The following is an 18880-nucleotide window of genomic DNA, read 5'->3' on the forward strand; positions in this document are numbered from 1 at the left end:
AATACAATCAATGATATTCTAGAGGTTTCTGTGATTCACCAGCTAGCTGTTAGAAACCACAGGGCTCCGGTAGTGGGCAAAGCCTGGAGCTCTAAGAGCACAATTTTTGTGCTAAGTGTTCATTTCACCATTTCCCAAAGTCATCCCGGATGGACTGAGCTTCTTCTACTTCTGTTCTAGAGAGTATCAGATTAATTGTCTTAAAAGTTTCCCATTACATTCTGTGCACCAACTTAAGCACATTCCTCTTGGTTTTCCTCAATTGGATTACTTGCTCTCAAATATGCTAATTATGGTATTTTGCATCTCCAGTAAATTGCTTTCCCAAACAACCTCATTGTGTGGGAAAAATGAGTTTTGGCAAAAGGTACATGATTTGTTTTCTTGCTATTGACAAATTCCTCCCATATTGTGACAAACAATATGAACAAGTACATCAATAATAGCGAGTGTGCATTCTGGTCGTACTCATGGCGGGGACATTAAATCAGCACCTTCCATTTTTCAGCATTCTTTGGGTGCCGTGTTTTAGAGCCCTTGCACATATTAGAACTGTGGAGGGAGAGTTTATAAAATACCAGCACCTGAACCTCAGTTGTGGGGGCAGGGGAGGAGGTGGTCAGTCTCCTGTCTTGTAGTGTGCCTTTCTGTACTGCAGAAGAAGAAACTAGAACCTATTATTTTCCCAACAATCTTTAAGCCACAACACAGGATATAATTCTGTGTCTATAGATCAGAATGGCTTAAGTGAGATTAAAATTTGAACCGATTGAGGAAAGAGTCTGTATTGTAAGCATCCGGTTTGCTGGTGTGGATCTTGGCTACAGATGTGGTTCTGAAACCTAGAGTGCTTGTGATTCCTGGGTCTCACCTGCTGTGGCTCCAACCATCTACCCTCTCACCAAAGATGAGTGAAGTCCTCTAGATCCCCTGTATCCTTGCCACACCGTCAACACTTGGCAATATGAGCCTTTTAATTTTGCGCAATCTACTAGGTACAAAGCAATTCAGGGTGCTGTTATATTTTTTAAATATTTTATTTATTTACTTGAGAGTGAGAGAGTGAGAAAGAGAGCACGAGCAGGGGGAAGGTCAGAGGGAGAAGCAGACCCCCACTGAGCAGGGAGCCCGATATGGGGCTCAATCCCGGGACTCTGGGATCGTGACCTGAGGTGAAGGTGGCCACTTAACTGACTGAGCCACCCAGGCGCCCCTAGAGTGCTGTTTTAAATGACACTTCTCCAATTACTAAGGACTCTGAGCATCTTTTGATGTGCTTCATTTTTCCCCCCTTCTTCTGTAAATTGCTTCTTCATACCATTTGCCTCTGATTCTTTGGGGGTACTATCTCCACTTTTTTATTTCTAGAGTTCCAATATATTGTACTTAGTAATACCTTGTCAGTTTGACATTGCAAATATTTCTCATTCTGATATTTGTCCATTATCTTTGTTAATGGTGCCCTTCCCTGAATGGAAATTCTTCATTTTGATGACTCAAGTTCAACCAACTTTTTTGTCATAGGGTTTATATTTTTGAAAAACTTTTTTGGGAGTCCTTCCCTACCCTTAGGTCATAAAGATACTCTCCTATGTTATCTTCTATTAACTCCAAAGATTATAGACCCTTGTTTGGTAGTTACCCAGCGATGGGACATAGTTTTATTTCCTTCTATAGAGCGAGTCCATTCTCCAATGTCATCTCCTAAGCAAACATCCCTTGCCTATTAATTGGTACTGCTAACTTTATCTGATATTAATTCCCCAAAGAGAAATATCTCTGAGATCTCTATTCTATTCCATTGATCTACCTGTTTGTTTATTTTTCCTTTCACAAATACCAAACCATTTTTATTGTTAGGCCTACTTCTGCCCTTCATTTTTATTTTTTGAAGTCAACTTAGCTCTTCCATATGCATGAAAAATGTATTGTGAGATATATATGCCTGAGATCTATGATATATAACATATATACATCATAAATATTTATTTTTATATATGTTTATAAATATATATATTAGATATATCGTATATATTTATATTCTTATATATAATATATTTATGATATGATATATATTTATAGAGAGTTATAGAATGATTATAAAAGAAATATCAGTGTAAACCACCATTCAAGTCAGGAAATGTAATATTGTCAGTACCCCAGAAGTTTCACCATGTCTCATTCCCTGACCACAATCCCCACCTTCCCTAGAGGCAGCCGCTATCCTAACTTCTGTGATAACTATCACCTCTGTGTTCTAACTTAATCACTTAATCACTTATGCATGCATCCTCAAACAACATTGTTTAATTGTTTAATTTTGCTTCTTTTGGAATTCTCCACAGATACAAGCATACTACATGTATTCATTTTGTTGTTGTTAGCTCAACATTTGTGTTATTGGTGGAATTCATCCATGTCCTTCCATATGGCTCTAATTGTGGTATACACAGCTAGATAGTATTTCACTGTCTGGATTTACCATGATTTATTTATCCATTTCAACTTTATCAACACTTGGTTGTCTCTAGTTTTTAGTTTCTGTTAATGTGATGATTTTTTTATTACTAACTGATTTCTAGAATGAGTATAGAATTATGATTTCTGAAATTTCTTTGAGTTTGCTTAAGGTACTATGGTAAAGGGCACTAGCTACCTACCCAAACCCCTCCTTTCTGGGCAGAAGGCTACCCAGCGAAACTAAATTTTCCAGTCTGGCTTTCAGTTAGCTATAGCCGTATGACTGTGCCCTGATTCACAGAAGGTCAGGGGAAGCAGCTGGTGCCAGTTCCGGGTTGGGCCTACAGACATTTGGTGCCCCTCCTCATACTCTCTCCCATTTCCATGGGATGGAATCTAGTATGATGGCTGACCATGAAGAAGACAGTGCTCTACAGAACAAAAATGCCAGCTGTATGAAAACTGCCAGGCCCCTGAAGTACCACAAGGATTTGAATTTTCACACTAATCTGTCTCAGGCACACTTATCTGCAATTTTTTTTTTTTATGGGAAAGAGATTAGAAATGTATTTTTTAAATTAGCAAGCACTTATATAACCCTGGAAGGTAACAAGAACTGGTTAAGTTTTACATAGATTACCTCTTTTAATCCTCTTACCAACTCTACGTGGTAGTTACTATTGTCACCTCAATTTTATCTATTTATTTATTTGAGAGAGAGAGAAAGAGCGCGTGAGCGAGCGGGGGGAGGGGCTTTGGAAGAGGAAGAGAATCTCAAGCAGACTCCATGCCAAGCACAGAGCTCAACACAGGGCTCCATCCCATGACCCCGGGATCATGACTGGGCTGAAACCAAGAGTCAGATGGCCAACCAAGCAGGCCACCTAGGCACCCCATTACCTCAATTTTAAAGATAACAACACTGAGACTCAGACAAGGCCAGAGTTGCACAGTTAGTAAGCAACTGAACTGGGATTCAAATCCAGAGAATTGAATTCCCCGATCTGTGCTCTCACCCACTATGCTGGACTGCCTGTTAGCAATGTCTGTGGGGTCACTTTGTTACAATAGCTTAGCATGACCTTAGAAATATAGAAATTTGAACCTAAAAATGGGTTTCTAAGAGTAATCTTAAATATGTGGTTAGACTAGAGTTGAGGAAACAGATACGACAGGCTGCAAAATTAGAAACCCTTGTGATGTCATCACAAAAATGTACAATAAAACTGTTTCCTGCAATCATCTGAAAGGCTGGCCGCTTAAACAGAGAGTCACAAGAATGTTAATGCATGTTGGTTGTTCTTTGATGTTTGTAATAGAGGACAGTAAGGAAACTATGTGCTCAGGTAGAAACTAGTGGACCTAAAGCAGAAGACTACTGAGAAGGTCTAGAAATTTAGTTCTGTGCCCCAGCAACAGGAGGTAGGATTGCTATGACTCGTAGCTTTTCCCAAATGCCTCCCAATTAGGAAAGCTAAAGGACCCAGCCCTGTGCAAGTTTATATTGATGGTATGGCCCTCATTTTACCTGTTAGTCAGATAGCCTCAAAGGAGACAGCATTTCAATGAGAGCAATGGATAGACATGGAAACAAGGAAGTGAAGTGGGCTTGAAAGCATTGTTCCAAAAAGAAATCTGAGCGTGTTGTTGTTGGCACATGGCACTGAATGAAAACAGACACAGAAGCCTATCGGGTTTCTCAGATACTTATATTTCCACAGCAACCAAAAGCCTGCCCTGAAAATGTCCTCAGACTCCAATCCGATACCTCTAGGAAGGGGGCTACTAAAATTTCAGTCTTCCCAGGATCCACGTCAGACATGGCCTTAAAGCGTGAAGCACTAGGAAACATTCCCGAGAGGAAAAATTTGGACTCACAGAGAACATGAGAGAGGACATGACTGCCAAGATAAGGAATCTTCTCAACTCCTCTCTCGTGTAATAATCTCTTTGTTCCAGAGCCTAGTGTGTTCCATTCCTCCTTTCTTTTACTAGGAGTGTTTTAGTTCATACGCAATCATCGTAATTGGATATGTGTATGGGGCAATAGTTTTATTTTCTAGGCTGCCACACGCAGCCATATATGGACATGATGCAGAGGTCAGAACATCACCCAGAGGTCCTGTGCTTTGAGCTGGATACAGAAATTGGGTAGTAATTTAGTTTATGTTCCTTGGCAAGGGAGAAGGGTGCAGAGGGATATTTAGTGGTTGAAGGACGGACTGTGACACAGATTAGTAATTGCTCACTAATATTCATTCTTTCTTTCTCCTGAAACATATGCCTCTCCAGTCATATACCATCAGTCAATTTTCCTTAGAGTGAGTCAGGTGTGGCCATGTGATTAGTTCTTACCATTAGTAAGGGAGAAGAAGTAATGACTACTATTTCTAGTCCTGGGTCTTAAGACACTGGGTATTTCTCCTTGACATCCTCTCTCCTCTTTCTCCTTCCCGTTTGATGGACACAGACGTGGCCGTGACCTAGCTTTCACCATGCAGATAACTACAATCCCCTGGACAATGGTGCAGTAACATGTTGCTCAAGGTCCACTCTCTATGCAACTCCCTACTGCTCTGCATCCTGGAGGCTTTATGGGCTCCATTAATAGCTCCCTTGTCCTCCGGCTTCTAGTTGGGAGGGTGAAAGGGAGTTAAGTCAAGATATTTATTTCCTCTGCTTTCTCTCTGCTGAGTTGTCACAGGGTGGCTCCCTCCTTCTACCAATGACCACAGCATCTTTTGTAATGGTCTCTACTTTATCTATTCTCTTCTGATTTTAGTAGCCGCTTCCATAACTTGTTCCTTCAAACCTACAGTTAGAAAGAGTTCTTGGCCTCCCCCATTCCTACCCTCATCTCTCCCTCTCCATTGCTAGCACTGAGGTGTTATGTTGTACCTTGTTAGTTTCCCTTAATCTTCCTACTCTTGTGTCAAGAGTCCCCTTAAAGAGCTTCCTTCAGTAGCCTTGTTTGAGTGTGCCTTCTCTTTCCTGTAAAATCCTGACCAGCGATGTCTCTGAATGGCCCCATCAAGGGAAGTTGTCCCATCAATCACTTTCCTGAACTGGAAAATGAAAGACAAAGACACATTTTTTAAAAAAGACATTGTATTTTTGCTCTGTATAATAGTTTAGTCTTACCCTAGTTAATAGAGTATTATATTCTTTTTAGAAGTTTGTTCTTTTCATAAAAATTTCAAATTTGTTGGCATAAAGTAGTTCATCAACTCCTCTTTTTATCTCTCTAATGTCTATAGAATCTTCATGTCTTATTTTTCATTTTTGACACTGGATAATTGAGCCATTCTTTTTCTTGATAAGTCTCACCAAATGTGTATTAGTTTTTATTAATCTTTTTAAAGAATGAACTTTTTGGCTTTTGTTGAATCTCTACATTATACATGGTTTCCTGTTTCATTAGTTGACTAATTATTATAACAAAGTACTTCCCGAGCTTGGCATTTTATTTTATTTTTTATTTATTTATTTTATTTTAAAGATTTTATTTATTTATTTGACAGACAGAGATCACAAGTAGACAGAGAGGCAGGCAGAGAGAGAGGAGGAAGCAGGCTCCCTGCTGAGTGGGGATCCTGATGCGGGGCTCAATCCCAGGACCCTGAGATCATGACCTGAGCTGAAGGCAGAGGCCTTAACCCACTGAGCCACTCAGGCGCCCCCGAGCTTGGCATTTTAAAAGAGTCAGAAATTTATATCATGATGCACAATTTTCGTGAGCAAGGTCAAAACTGTAATGTTTTTATATAACCTAGCCTTGACAGTCACATATCATTTCTAGAATATCCTGGGGGCCATCTTGGCTCTGGCTACCATATAGGTTTTTGCTCTTATTGTCACTATTTTCCTTCCCGAGCTGAACTACCCCTAATCACCACCTATATCCCCGGGCACGTCTCTGACAATAAACAGAAAGACCAGGGAAGGGATCACAATGAGTCATCAAAATGCAGCATTTATTAGGAGGGGAAATCCCCCTGCTTCCCACACCAAGAGAATCACCTCAAGATTGGGAGCACCTACATGAAGGAGAACCCCAGAGCCTTGTGACTTTCTTAAGCCTTCTCTGTGGAAGGACACACTGGTCTTTCAATAATCAGATCCCCCAAATGTCTGCAGAAGTTTTATCATCCAGCCTTTCCTAAATTGCTCTGGGGAGAAGACAGGGCAGGGCCAATTCTCAGGAACCCACCGGCATATCAATGCCCTTAGTCATCCCGTCTCTGGCTTTCCATGTTGCCTCTAGTCTGATAAACTTTGTATAATCTGTTAGGTATAAACATTAGGAACAGAGAATAAGACTTTATTTTTAATTGATTATATCTTAGTTATTGCTCATAGTTATTTTTCTTTTTCTGTGTCTCTGATTATTAGGCTTTTGAAACTTAAAATCTAAGAACTAACTAAAACATTCTGCTGGGTCATTCCTCCCCTGAATCAATGGGAACTACAGTCTTACTGTCTAAATCAAAAAGGGCTGCATGGGCTACATAGTAGAATTTTACTCCGATATGACACTTGTCAGCAAAACTTAGATCTAATTGAGCAAAAATCTTCAGGAAATAAAGAAGCCTCCTCAATTCCCCATCCCCAGAAAAGAGGAGAAAAAAAATCAACTAACTACTCCCCAGCAGAAGTCGCAAAAGGAGAAGAGGGTGCGGTGCCTGGGCAGACTGACTCCCATTAGCTATTTGCTAAAGGCTGTCCTGGTTTTTGACCAGAAGAACATTTTTTTTTTTTTTTTTATTCATTCTCATCAAACTAAGGTTGAGTTGGTCCTTAAGACAGGACTTTAAGCCAGAGCCATATTCTTTCTTTCTTTCTTTCTTTCTTTCTTTCTTTCTTTCTTTCTTTTTTAAGATTCTATTTATTTATTTGACAGAGAGAGATCACAAGTTGGCAGAGAGGCAGGCAGAGAGAGCAGGGGAAGCAGGCTCCCCACTGAGCAGAGAGCCCGATGCAGGGCTCGATCCCAGGACCCTGAGATCATGACCTGAGCTGAAGGCAGAAGCTTAACCCAATGAGCCACCCAGGCACCCCCATATTATTTATTTCTGATTCCTTAGGTTGAAGTCTGTGGAATGTTGCTTAATAGGGTGTGTATTGAATTAACCAGAGGGCAAGTTTAAAGCAGTTGAAGGTCACAGCTCTAAGGCCCCATTCCATGGTTCAAGAGTAAGCTGATTAGAGTACTTCAGACACGAATAGCTCTACACAAAAAGGCGTGTTAAAAAGGAACAGATTAGCCCTGTTCTGCCCTAAGGTACCCAGGGAGGCGGGGTCTCTGTCAGATTTTCCAGAACCCGGTTTCTGGTGTCTGTACCAGAAAGGCTACAAGAGGGCTCTGGGCAGTTTCCTGGTGCCAGTCCTTGCTTTTATCCAAGGCCTAGGTGCCTAACTGGCAGTTTGTACCTAGCACAAACACAGGAAGAGAAGGGGATTGTCAGTATTTGAGCATCAGCTTTGCTCCAGATCCGGACCACAGGAGGCTGAGAACGTCAGGTGTAGGAGGTAGTTTTGCTTCCCGGTTAGCAAGGAGCCCTGGGTCAGCTGGAATGCTCACTCACCAGAGCATGCACATCTTACTGTAGAAAGAATATTGGGGATACTGGACAAAAAGCACTGAGAAGTCTGGCTCCTTATTGGACTGTCACTCACTTGACTTAGGACTTGGTGGGCATTACGTAATTGCTAAGCTTCTTTGCATAAGAAAAGCCGGGCACACTATTATTGGTGTTTGTCATTTCTGTACAGTTTCACTTATATGAGTGAGGGTTTTTTTTTTTTTTTTTTATTTGAGAGAGAAAGTGAGAGGGAGCACAAGCTGGGGAAGAGGCAGAGAGAGAGGGGAAGCAGACTCCCAGCTGAGCAGGGAACTCTGTGTGGGCCTCAATCCCAGGACCCTGGGATCATGACCCAGGCCAAAGGCAGACACTAAACTGACTGAGCCACCCAGGTGCCCCTAATTTTTTTTTTTTATTTTTACTAAACATGAAGATTGACAACAGAGACAATAAAATCGAGTAAACGTTTACTAAGAGAGTTATTTAAAGGGGAGCCGGAAGGACACCGAGGAGGTGGGGCTTATGCACTTGTTCTAGATCAAATTCTCAGAATTTTCACTAAGCTCAGCTTAAGTGCCAGGCATCTACTAGGTGTTAAGATGAACATGAATGGACTTTCTGCCTCGCCCTAGCAACCAGCCACACACAGCTTTGTGTCACTGTAACTATACCAACACCAAGCACCTTTTCTTCAAACAACTTAGATAAATCTCTTCTTTCCTCTTTAAAAACTCTAACCTCTTTGTCTCTCTGCAGCACGCTTTCAATTCTAGTCGAATCTGTGTCTCCCATGTTTGCAATCTTTAAGACCCCAAATAAACACATTTATCTTGCTGCTTGTCATTTTGTGTTTCCTTGGTTGACAAGACTTTTGGGGATGTCTGGAGTCTAGAGCAAACAGTACAGAGCTTTGTGGAATACCGTGCCTATGAGAAGTTTTCCGTGGTACACAGAAGCCACGGTGCTTGCCTCAAGCACAGAGCCATTATTGGCATACTCGGTGCTGATTTTAGGCTTCTCAGATAAAACATTCTGGATGCGAAGTACCTGTCAAGAAAAAGATTATTCGTCAGTATGCTACATGAGCAAACAGCTGCCAGTGACATTTTCCTTCTCAAATACTCCAGGACTAATATATTTCCCAGAAATCAATACACTGAAATTTGTGTACAATTATTTTGGGGGAGTATTCTGATGAAAGTATTAATGTTCTAATTATATCTGTGCAGTCAAGTGGACGTTATCTGACATTCACCAAATTCCCAACAAGACTGTTTACACAATTTCAATAGTTCTGGCATCTCCTATAGAAGAAGGAGGTGAGAACCAGTGGGCGCTCTTATCTAATTCTCAAGTGAATAGAGTTTGTCTGGGGGAAGGGCCTTGCCTTTGACTAGGCCTACTGTGTGGGGAGGGAAACACAGGATAGGGAGGATGAAGGGACACTCTGTTAGCAAGCCAACCTAATCTCGTAACCAGTGGGATGGCACTTGTCCCAGCTGGAACCCCCCTCGTATCCATAACGTGGCTCAGAAGCATAAAGAATGCATACTTTGGAAGTCAAACTGACACATCCCGCCCACTACTGTTATTGATCCTCAAGATCAACACACTTGAGTTTGTTCATCAGTAAACATGTAAGAGCTCAGTTTTCTGAATAGCCTGGAGGAAGTTCACTGAAACAGCACATGATAGGAATTAAAGAAAACCAATTAGAAATTCATGAGTCATGAGTACGTATCAACACTTATTAGGAACAGAGTTGAGTTGAGTTTTGTTTTTTTCATCTTAAGGAAGATCCTGTAACTTCATCTCGGGTTTGTTACATGAAAATACTCAAACTTGGAACTCATGTAGATAGAAAAGTGAAGCCCCAACTTGTGGTTGTTGGGAAGGGTGTCATTGATTGTGAAGGAAGAAGCCTTATCTACAATAAACGTATGATGAACTTGAAAACAGAGACAAGAGAAAGATCCTGAACAATTTTCCAGACATGCTCTAGATCATATTTTCATTCTCTTACAGCAGACATTATTGGGCGTTTGTAAAAAGTAATATGGCTCACTTTTGGGGGGAGCCTGTGTCTGAAGCCCAGATAGATTGCTAGCCTGGGGTAACAGTTCTTTAGGCTCTAGATTCAGACTGAACTTTCATTTCTCTTCATATTTTTTGGTGTTTCTGCTTGCTTGTTTGCCTGTTTTTAAGAAGTTGTAACTAATATGTTAATAAATTAGAGAAACAGATTTTTCTTCTTTTTAACTGAGGAAGAGCAATATTGGAAGCAGAAATCAGGGTATGTTACCAGGCTGGGATTTGAATCTCAATTTCCCAACTCCCCAAACCTAGATTCAAACATTATATCTTTCTCCAAACCTTACCTTCTCAATGAGGCCTACCCTGATTCCTGTATTTAATAATAGGACTGCCCATACCCCTGTTCACAGAAATCCTGATCCCCTCTACCCTGTTATACTTTTTTTCCCATAGAACTTACCACCTTCAAGCTTGCTATGTAATTCACTTACTTCTTACGCTTATTGTTCATTGTCAATTCCCCCTCCAGAAGAAAGGAAATCTTTGTATATTTTGTTTTCTGACATATTCCAGGCCTTGAAAAATAGTTTGGCCCACTATAAACACTCAATAAATTTTTGTGAATTAATCTCTCAGAATTTGTGTGCCAAGAATTTATATCTATATTGAATTTACTAGAGATTTGCTATTCTTAAACTCAAAGCTATAGAAATTTCTCCTCCTGTTTTTAATGCCTTATAAAATTCAGTGGTATACTCTATTGTTTTAGAAGATTTTTTTTTTCTTTTTCCTTTTTACATAGGTTCTATGCCCATCCTGGGGCCCAACATAGGGTTTGAACTCACGACCCTGAGATCGAGACCTGAGCTGAGATGGAGAGTCAGATGCTTAACCGACTGAGCCACCCAGGCACAGCTGTTTTAGAAGAGATTTAAATAACACAAATAGCATCTTTAAAATGAGACATTCTTCAACACTATCATATACATTAGAACCTGCTGGCAAAACTAGTTTTTTTTTGAGACTACAGTCATTTAAATCCTTTCTTTTGAGCTTCATAGTAGTGTGAAAGCAGATGGTCCCACACAGGACTTTCCCTTTGCCTAACTTCAGGCCCTTCTCAGAGCCTACATCCTGATTGGAAATATGATATGGCAAGCTAGGTCAGTGTGAATAATGAAGCTCCTACTTATCTATTCTTCCCAATAACAAGCACAGCCCTTGCAAAGATGGGACATGTTGTCTACAACTGGTGTTAAATTGGCATCAGGAGACCTGAAAAGGTTAATGGGCTGTAACTCTCCATCCTGCTAAAATCTCTGCTTTTTCCATATGCAGAACTTTTCCAGTTCTGGAGCACCGCATGTGACCCACTAAATTCTCCCAAGTCACCTCAACAAATTGTTCTTGCAGCTTTGCCTGTGAGCTCAGAGAAATACAGCCACTTACTTCGGACCCTGGAGGATCCTCAGGGTTATAGACCAGCAGCTTCATGCCGTTAGGATGGCATCCGGCCCAAATATCTCCTGTGTCTGGATCCACCGTCAAATTATCCACTAAGGTGCCCAGATACACCACCTTCCAACAAAGAGGAAATACAAAGACGTTGTTTCAACTTTCTTCTCGACCCTTCCTCCCTCCCACCAGCTCCTTCTGGCTCCTGAAATGGGTCTTTTTAAGGGCCTTACTATTGAATTTTAGAAGTTCAAGCACAATCTCACTGATATTCTTCTAAAATGGTCATGTTCCCTGCATTCAAGGAGCACATTCCTAGGTCAGGCGTGGGAACCGATCTAAGAGGCCACATGGTGGGGGGACAAGGCAAGCCAGGAGACTTTTACCTTCACTGGAGTTAAATCCCAGCTCCTATGTTTTTTCAGGACATGAATGTTCTGAGCAGTTACATCAGCTGTGTAGATAAACCTTTGAAGAAAATAGCATTTAGATGTAAGCAAGTAGTAATGAGAGATGACATTAACTTTTACATTGGAGGAGAGGTCTAACAATTCACAAGGGTTCCAAGTGCCCCTGCAATGTCTTTCTAAAGCACGGTACAAGAAGATAACAGAAACTTATTTTTAGTATTCTTCAAGAGCTTGAAATAAGCATTAAATATGAGATGTGACTATAAAGTAATGACCTTGGTGTTTCTAGGTGACATATAAGCTCAGTCTCATTACTTTGGAGCCACAATGTATTCCATAAATTGTGTGGAGTTAAGCAGACCTCTTTATTATAAGTCAAAAGAGTCTATACTTCCACAAGAAACTAGTGCTTACAAAGAAGTATCAGATGACCATGAAAGTCAATCATAATCATTTTTTAAAAAGAGGTGAAACTTAGAGAAGTTTTCTTACAGGTATGATCTCTATTATCTCAAATGCACATAGTAATATTCATGGGGTACGTTTCTTTTTTAAAAAACCTTCCAATCTAAAACACTTTAAAAGAGCTTCTCATAGAATTTCATGCTGCATAAAATCATATTTAGAAAAGTCTGTTGTTGTATATCAGTAAATATGAAATTCATACAATCACAATGCCCAATCTAAGTCAGGTCTCCTTCTCTAAAAATAACTTTTGGGTAACTCAACTTAGTGTAAGTAGTGAATAAGCCTCGTAAAGGCAGAGATATTGGGCATTTATTCTCCTTTTCAGTGTGTTGGGTAACTGTTTCTAGAGTCACATGGTAAATTGGACCAAGAACCTCACATCCTTGAATCCATATCCTTCATTTCATTGTGTGTGTGTGTGGGGGGGGGCGGGGAGGCTAACATGCAAGAGGGCAAATGGTGTGCTTATGATCACACATAGAGTGTGAACCCTGACCACACCCGACCTGTCCACCTATCCAGCGACGACTTAAGCTTAAGGAGGTAACCACCTCCCAAAGGAAGGAATCCACTAAAATGTTAAGAGCAAAGTATTGGAAAATTATAAAAGCTTACTTTTTGTCTAGTGAGACTGTGATCCCATTGGCAGAACTAAATCCTTTGGCTACCACTTTGACCTCTCTTGGACTGTAGAAAACAACATGACTCCAACGAAGATCCAAGATAATCTCCAACAGCACCAAGAAGAAGTTGGTAAAGTAATGGTCTCTTGTAGCATAAAACTGTTCTGGTCCAAGAACCACAATGTCATTCAGGCTACAGTGGAAAAAAGAAAGAGAGAGAGAGAGCAAAACCCATGGTGTATTTAAATATCTAGACTGTTGTCAAAAACACTGAATCTCAAAGACCCTTATGTTCATCAGTTTGAAAAAGTATACACAAAGCAATATGAATGAAGAAATTCCACACAAAGGACATGATTTTTCATTGCACCTGATGGGTTTTCTTTTTGCTGTTTATTATTTTCTCAATCTTCCCTTCCACAGAAGTCAGCAAAAACACATAAATACATACAAAAAAACCCTCAACTCCAAATTGTTGACTTGTAAATGTCAATAATGGTTATGTGTGATGGTCACAGTGCAATAATGGTTATTATCGGTGGTCACCAATAGTTCTGGTTCACTCTCTTCTAGGATTAGACTTCTCCATGCCCCGGATGTTTGGCCCAGCCACACGACTTGCTTTTGGCCAGTGAGATGAAGTGATGTGTGTGGCTTCCAGAAGGAAGATGGGCCAGTATGAGATCCACCATGCTTCCCTTACTCTTTGGCAGTAACCAGCAACTTTTCTGATGACTGAAAGTGTGGCCCGTTAGGGCCCTACAGGAGGACAATATAAAATTGAATCCTTGAATCACTTACATTGGACATGTTGCATGAGTAAGAAAACAAAACAAAATTTATGGTTTTGAGCCACTAAAAACATTACAGTTTTTTTTTTCTGTTATTGTAACATAACCCAGTCCATCCTGACCTTTATAATTGGGATTGTGAGTGCTATTCTTTCTTGCTTATAGTCTTCGGTATTATGAAAATTTTTAAATGAAACAAGTCATACTCCTATGAGAGTAAAGAGCAATAAAGTCATTTACATTTTGGAAAAGGAAAAAAGAGATGGTGACTTGAAAAAAATGTAAAAAAAAAAGTAAAAAAAAGAAAAAATGTAAAAAAGTGTAGGAAATGAAATACTTTTAGATTGAATTTAGAAAAATTTTGGATGAATCAGGAAATACTCTGAGGTTTTGATTTACAATGACTTTTCCAAGGTCATTAGGCCACTCATCTTTTGGGTCTCAGCTTAAGCATTCATTCTTCCAAAAAGTATTGGCAGACACCACAGGTTAAGTTCGATCCCAGAGCACCTTGTTCTACCGCTTGAAATGCTTGGTTAAGATTGAGTACCAGGGCACCTCTCAAAAGTACTCTTTAGGTACTCCAAACTTCACCTGCTCTGTTCCAGATGGCACTCCTCCAACCAGCTCTGCCTGGTTCTGACAGACCCTTACCTCATTTTTATTACTGGCCTCAGGCTCCTACTTCCAGGCTTCTGTGTTGAGGCCAAAGCATGGGATATCACCAGACTTGACTTGCACATGCAAAATCAGGAATTTTCAGGAGTTAATACCGTTTGGGGGCAAACTTTGGCTCTCAGGAGATGGGACTGGTGAATAAACTCTTCTCCCTTTCTTATGGCAGCCAGATTGTCCAAAAATGAGGTTCATGTTGCTTACAGGAGGACAATCCTATGATTTCAAGCAGCTGCACTCGGCAGCGGCTGGTTTCATTAACACTCACCATAGCCTCTCCTCTGTATGAGCTTCCCAGCGCTGCTGTGACAGAGTGCCACAAACTGGGAGTGGAAGATGATAGAAATTTGCTGTCTTGCAGGAGGTGAGACCTCTGAAGTGAAGGTGCTGACAGAGCCATGCTCCTTCTGAGGGTTCCATGGGAGAATCCGTCCTTGCCTCTTCTAGCTGCTAGTCACTCTGGACATTCTTTGCCTTATAGATGCTTCACTCCAATCTCACTCTCCATCTCCACAGGCATTCTCCCTGTCTGTCTTTCTTCTTATTAGGACATAAGTCATATTGGATTAGGGATCCACCCCTACTTTTAATATAACTTCATTTAACTAAGTATATCTGCAGTAATCCGATTTCTTTTTTTTTTTTTTTTTTTAATTTTATTTATTTATTTATTTATTTGACAGACAGATCACAAGTAGGCAGAGAGGCAGGCAGAGAGAGAAGGGAGGAAGCAGGCTCCCTGCTGAGCAGAGAGCCCCCATACGGGGCTCGATCCCAGGAGGCTGGGACCATGACCCGAGCTGAAGGCAGCGGCTTTAACCCACTGAGCCACCCAGGCGCCCCAGTAATCCGATTTCTAAACAAGGTTATATTCTGAGATGTTGCGGTGGGGGAACGGCAGATTAGAATTTCAGCATATCTTTTTGAGAGGACATGGTTCAACCCATAACACCCCCCTCTCCCTGCCTCAGGCTGATCCCTCGCTTCTGGGTCCTGGGATGGTAACTCTCCAATAAAGTAGTTGCCTATTAAGTTTTCCCTCATGCTATGTTTTCACTGAAAGGAATTCATTCAGTGAGGTCATAGGTCACCATCACCAGCTGGGTAAGTCAAGCCAGTGAGAGAACCCCCATTTCGCTAAGGACACTGAAGCATAGGTTGAGAGATTTGTCCAACGTTTCTCAGTCACCCCGTGGCGGTCCTGGTCCCTGCTGTGCTTCAGGACCCAGTGCAATCCATCATGGGAAGAGTTCAGTGACCCCCCACTTCTTTTCTTCTGCCCTCTGCTTTTGTCATTCCTAATTCTACAGGGAGAAATTCATACATGATTTTGAGGAAGACAGCGAAGGAGAGACAGTGAACTTCCTTCCTTTTCTTTTCCTGATCCTTTATCGCAGGAAAGATTAACCTCTACTGTCTTTCAGCATTGAGTCCATTTTATAAAAGACAAGTTCCTCCTTGTTTGTTACAGCCTTAGAACAAGCAAACTATCCACTAAAAAACTAAACTATTTTTCTCAACACAGTAAAAAGGATGTTCATCACTGTGACCGAGAGTCCAGCTTTGAATTCGGACCAATCGAGGCTTACACCCTGGTTCTGCCACTTACAAATTATGTAATTTGGGTAACTTAACCCAAAATTTCTTAGGTCGCAGTTTACTCATGCCTATTACTAAAGGCTGTTGGGAGAATTAAATGAACTATCTTGACACAGGGCCTGGCACACAGTCAATGTTTAGTAAATGTGAATTTTTATATGATCCGATAGCCTTTTTTCAAATCCTGTGCTAAAGCTTTTATCAAACAAAGGAATGGCCCATCTGGAGGCTGGTTATAACACCCATCCAGTAAGGCTCTCAGAACAGGACCTACTGGGACAACTAGAAAAAGGTGTAGGTGTTTGAAGAGAGCCCAATAGTGGGTATTGCATTGTTGTGGTACAGAGGATGGAATTAGAGCTGGGAATCTAATTGAGCACCTTTATAGGATTAAAATGCTTTCAGAAAGTTGGAGAATATAAAGATATTCAATACTGAAGACAGCAATTTCTAGTGAGGTGCTGGGCAGTGTCACCATGGGAACCTCTTGAAAGCTTTAGGAAAAAAATGCTGCGAAACAAAAGTTTAGGCCTGCTGAACCAAAGAAGAAAAAGCACACAGCAGAGATGCAAAATAAATAGAAGTGCAAAATACTTTAATTCCATACCTCTTGAAAAGTTCATGTTTTATAGTTTTCAGGTGTACAAGAGAATGTTGTTGTTCCTCGAATTTAAATTTCTCCACCGTGGACTTCATGTGGGGATGATTCACAACGTAAAGATACACAGTTTGGTCTAAGGTGGAAAAAAGGCATAATTTCCAAGAAGTTTACTTCTATTGCAACTATTATTATATTTCTAGACTTGGTGTACAACTTGGTCATGTTCAAGCACTTTTCTTATACACCTTGCATTTGGTCCCCTGGTACACCTGCTAGAATCCCCATTTTTTTTTTTAAGATTATATTTATTTATTTGAGAGAGAGAGACAGAGACAGAGTGAGAGAGCATGAGAGGGGTCAGAGGGAGAAACAGACTCCCCATGGAGCTGGGAGCCTGATGTGGGACTCGATCCCAGGACTCCAGGATCATGACCTGAGCCGAAGGCAGTTGCTTAACCAACTGAGCCACGCAGGTGCCCTAGGATCCTCATTTTATTGAGACAATTGAGGCTCAGAAGGTGAGTCACTCATCAGCAATTTTACCACCACCAAGTGGCAGAACCAAGCCCAGATGTTTCTCAATGGTCTCCTGATCCTCACCTACATACCCTCTCCAACAGGAAGGTACAAAACTACAATGGTACATGGACACATGTGGATTCCCAAGGTGGCCCTTCAACAAAAAAAGTGGGTGCACATAAGCAAGCGGGTGCTGAGAATTCCTTTCTTTGAGAAATGCCAACGTTGCAACACACGTTCAAGAAAGATCAGGGCTATGTAAATATCTTAAAAGAAGGAACATGTCCCAGCTAGAGAAGAAAGTTCTGACACAAGTCCACCATCTAAGGCTGCAACAACAATATTTAATGATCCCAATGGACACAGACGTAAGTATGAAGCCAAGAGAAAGAAGACTAGTCAATTCTGGGTACTGCCAACCTCGAGAATGTTCCCCTGTGTTCATATTAAAACGTGAACTGCTGGGGACAGCATGGAGGATAGTAATACGTTTTCTCAAAATACTGTTTTCTGACTTGACAGAAGCTCTAGCTCAGAAGAGCTCTGGAGTTTGAAAGAGCCGGGCCCCGTCCTCCCGTTGCAGGGCCTGGTCTGTATTCATGTTCCCTATTCCATTCTTGATGAGTTCCCGATCACGTAGACCAAGCACCAGCCCTGAGATGCAGGGGTTATACTCAGAGCCCCTGAAACACACAGGTACCTTAACCCTACTTAAGGCAAGGCACTCCCTCACAGGTGACTCTTTTAGTCTGACCCAGCTCAGTTCCAGGGCCTGAGGCTTGGCAAGCAAAGCCTGAGTTGGATTTCAGCCCCCACATGGCCCTTCAGCCAGACACTGTTGCCAGACACAGCGTGAGCATTATATGTGCGGCCCTGATTTTACACCTTCTTTAGGCTTCTACCGGACCCCTCCTTCCATATAACAGATGCTCAGTAAGAAAATTTTTGGTTTTTGTCTTCTCATTCCATTTCGATTTATGGGTAATGTTTTGCCCTTATTAAATGCATAATTAAGGGAAGTGACTAGTAACTAAAATAAGATTGCAACCATAATATATTCAGCTTCTGAAAGTCTGACTAAATGCTTGAGGGTTAATCTGTAAACTGGTTCCATCTCAAAAAACAAAAACAAAACGAAAGAAAAAAACAAGCGCCTACTGCCCATGCCTCAATAATAACAATAATAATAACTCACCCCTAACATTATCCCATGCAGTAAAATAGCTCCAGGTTAATCTGGTCACTCATTATACTTTCTCCAATGAAGGTGTTGGGGCGGGGGGCTCAGGCAAAAAAATGGTGACTCAAATAATTTAAACCGAGCTTGGAGCCCTAATTTCACCCAAGTAAAGGGTATAGGATTAGAAAGAAGACCACCTGTGTTCTACTTCTGGAATTGCCTTTTATTAATGACAGATGTGAAGTCACATGTTGCCGCATTTCTTCAAACTCCATTTCTCCATCTATAACTGAGTGTTAATATCTGCCCTGTCTCATGGGGCTCACTAATTTATTCATTCAACACCTGTTCATAGAGCACCTACTATGTAACAGACACTGTTCTAGACTATGGGACTCCAGCAATAAACAAGTCACACATGATTTTATGATGATTATATTCTAGAGAAGAGAACACGGAGGAAATAGTAAATACAAGAATACT

The 18880-nt window shown here is 41.0% G+C and overlaps 1 protein-coding gene across 3 annotated transcripts in view; it reads right to left on the reverse strand.

Moving 5' to 3' along the window:
* Window positions 1-8487: 8487 nt before the first annotated feature.
* The window catches only part of PON3 (paraoxonase 3), a gene marked incomplete at its 5' end in the record, with an annotated part of 66116 nt that continues 55723 nt past the window's right edge, over window positions 8488-18880 (reverse strand). For all 3 annotated transcript variants that reach the window (XM_080818705.1, XM_080818702.1, XM_080818703.1), the window contains 5 exons: window positions 8488-9089; window positions 11526-11654; window positions 11918-11999; window positions 13025-13225; window positions 16705-16831. In XM_080818705.1, coding sequence (XP_080674831.1) covers window positions 8931-9089; window positions 11526-11654; window positions 11918-11999; window positions 13025-13225; window positions 16705-16831 — 698 coding nt within the window. In that variant the 3' untranslated portion in view covers window positions 8488-8930. The remainder of the gene's footprint in view (window positions 9090-11525; window positions 11655-11917; window positions 12000-13024; window positions 13226-16704; window positions 16832-18880) is intronic.

Source organism: Martes martes, assembly GCF_963455335.1.
Source record: "Martes martes genome assembly, chromosome: 11".
NCBI lineage: Eukaryota > Metazoa > Chordata > Mammalia > Carnivora > Mustelidae > Martes > Martes martes.